Consider the following 2,500-nt stretch of genomic DNA (forward strand, 5'->3'; position numbering starts at 1 on the left):
AGAATATGATTAATATTGCCAATAATGTACACTGACATATGTCATCCGTAGGAAAATATACTCCAAATAAAATGCTTTATAAAAGCATAATTATGTGAAAGTTTCCTTCCCCCATCTCTTTCTGTCTCTTTCGCTGTCTCTCTGCTCCTCTCTCTCTCTCTCTCTCTCTCTCTCTCTCTCTCTCTCTCTCTCTCTCTCTCTCTCTCTCTCTCTCTCTCTCTCTCTCTCTCTCTCTCTCTCTCTCTCTCTCTCTCTCTCTCTCTCTCTCTCTCTCTCTCTCTCTCTCTCTCTCTCTCTCTCTCTCACTCTTTCTCTCTCTCTTTCTCTCTCTCTCTCTCTCTCCCTTCCTCTTTCAGTCTGTCTGCCCGTATGCCGCCTGTTTGTATGTACCTCTGTCTGTATGTCTATCTATCAATTTGTTTGCCTGTCTGCTGTCTGTCTGTCTGCCTGCCTGTCTGTTTCTATCTATCTGTCTGTCTGTCTGTTGTCTGTCTCTCCCTCCCTCCGCCCCCCTCTCTCCCTCTTACTTTTCTTACATCCTCCCTCTCTCTCTTTCTCCCTTCCCCCCTCTCTTTCATTCCTCTCCTTCCAAACCCTTTCTCTTTGTACCCCGTTATACAAACAACAGTCACGTGATATTAAACTTTTCTCCCCAATATTAGCCGTCGTTGGGAAGTGACACTGACGGCAGCTCTGGTGTATACTGGGGAGGTATTTCTCACTACGTCGTTTCATTTGATGCTCGTTCAGCATGTGATTTCTACCTTGGGGAAAAAAGAAAGGAGAAGGAAAAAAAAGGAGGAGAAAATGAGGAAGAAGAAAAATGGAGAAGAAAAAGAAGAAAAAGTAGGATGTGATGAATAAAATACTGGAGTATGGGAAAGGTGAGAAAGACATAGAAGGGGGAAGAGGAGTGAGAAGAAGAATAAGAGAGGAGGAATAAGATGAGAAAGATGGCAGTGATGATGATGAGGATGGAGAAAAAGACGAAGAGGAGGAGGAGGAGGAGAAAGATAAAAAAAAAAAGGTAACGAGAGGAGAAAAAAAGACAAAAAGACTAAGAGTTAGAGAAAAGACCAATACACAAGCACGCGTTCTAGGTAATTTCTAGCAAATTTCAAGGACCAAATAGAATAAGAAAAGAAATAGCAAAGACCAGAGGAAATCACAATGGAAATGACGTACTACAAGTGAAATAACAAAATAACAGTCGATATAACGTAGAACAAATGAAATAAAAATTGATAAGGGAGACAGTGCAGAGCAAATGGAATATCGTATAAAAGGAAGCCATTAAAAAGTTAAGGGAATAAGGCAACTATAAAGTAAGAAATCAATAGAAAACAGCAAAAGCAAATTCATTTATCGTCCATATTTATGTTGTCCAACCCCGGGAGTGTTTGAATGCGCACGCACACACGCTCACGCACACACACACACACACACACACACACACACACACACACACACACACACACACACACACACACACACACACACGCACACACACATACCCACACGAGCGCGCGAACGCACTTATGAATATGAAAAGAATCCTAAGCCAGATGACATCACCTTTTCGTTCTGTTTTTTTCGTTTGCAGGTTTACGCAGCATCGCCGGTCGCATGCGGTCGCTGGAAGAAGCGAGGTCGCAGGCGGCGGCTCGGGCAGAAGAGGTGAGATTTAGAGATTAACAAGTACGTGTAAATGGTGTACATGCTTGAAACATACCTGTATTCGACGTACATGCACACTTATGAAACTTTGATGTATACGGCGACCCACTGGTGGAGTTTGCGACCATTTTTCATTCTTTCTTTCTTTCTTTCTTTCTTTCTTTCCTTTTTACCTCAAGTGAGCTGATGAACTGTATGTAGGGCAAGTGACTCTTATATAAATGGATATCCACTTATGAGTTCAAGGTATTCTACAATGTCCATTGTTTTGCGTACTCTCTAACTCCTCTTACACACAATGTTGCCAGTTCAAATCACACACACACACACACACACACACACACACACACACACACACACACACACACACACACACACACACACACACACACACACACACACACACACACACACACACACACACACACACACCATAATAGTCAGGTGGTCGCGAACCCCTGTGGCCGAGAGTCCATGTAAACAGCTTAGTGTGTATTTTGCAAAGTGCTTTTGCCATGGTGCTTTGCTCTCGGAAGCGCTCTGTTACGCAGTTCAGTTATCTTACCAGGAATTTATTACGTGTTATTTTAAATCTAAAGTCTGAAAATCGTTAGTTAGAAATCATTAAGAAGGAAGGAAAGAACAGAAATTCTACCTTGAGAATATTTCCAACCTTTTTTCACCTTTCTTACTCCTCTCCTCTTCTCCTACAGCTAAGAGGCCGCCTTGTTGAGTTAGCGGGAGATATACAGAGGTTTGTTGCTCGTTGCACGCCCGAAGATGCGGATTTGTGCAACTCCCTAGACTATCGAGGACTTGATCT

At 42.6% G+C, this 2,500-nt stretch overlaps 1 protein-coding gene across 4 annotated transcripts in view; it reads left to right on the top strand.

The window, feature by feature from the left end:
* LOC119575390 (prominin-1-A-like) overlaps positions 1–2,500 on the top strand; it is a 51,727-nt gene that overhangs the window by 37,198 nt on the left and 12,029 nt on the right. For all 4 annotated transcript variants that reach the window (XM_037922969.1, XM_037922970.1, XM_037922971.1 and 1 more), the window contains exons 6-7: positions 1,604–1,677; positions 2,391–2,500. The exon at positions 2,391–2,500 is cut by the window's right edge and continues 19 nt beyond it. In XM_037922969.1, coding sequence (XP_037778897.1) covers positions 1,604–1,677; positions 2,391–2,500 — 184 coding nt within the window. The remainder of the gene's footprint in view (positions 1–1,603; positions 1,678–2,390) is intronic.

This window comes from Penaeus monodon, chromosome 7 (assembly GCF_015228065.2).
Source record: "Penaeus monodon isolate SGIC_2016 chromosome 7, NSTDA_Pmon_1, whole genome shotgun sequence".
Classification (NCBI taxonomy): domain Eukaryota; kingdom Metazoa; phylum Arthropoda; class Malacostraca; order Decapoda; family Penaeidae; genus Penaeus; species Penaeus monodon.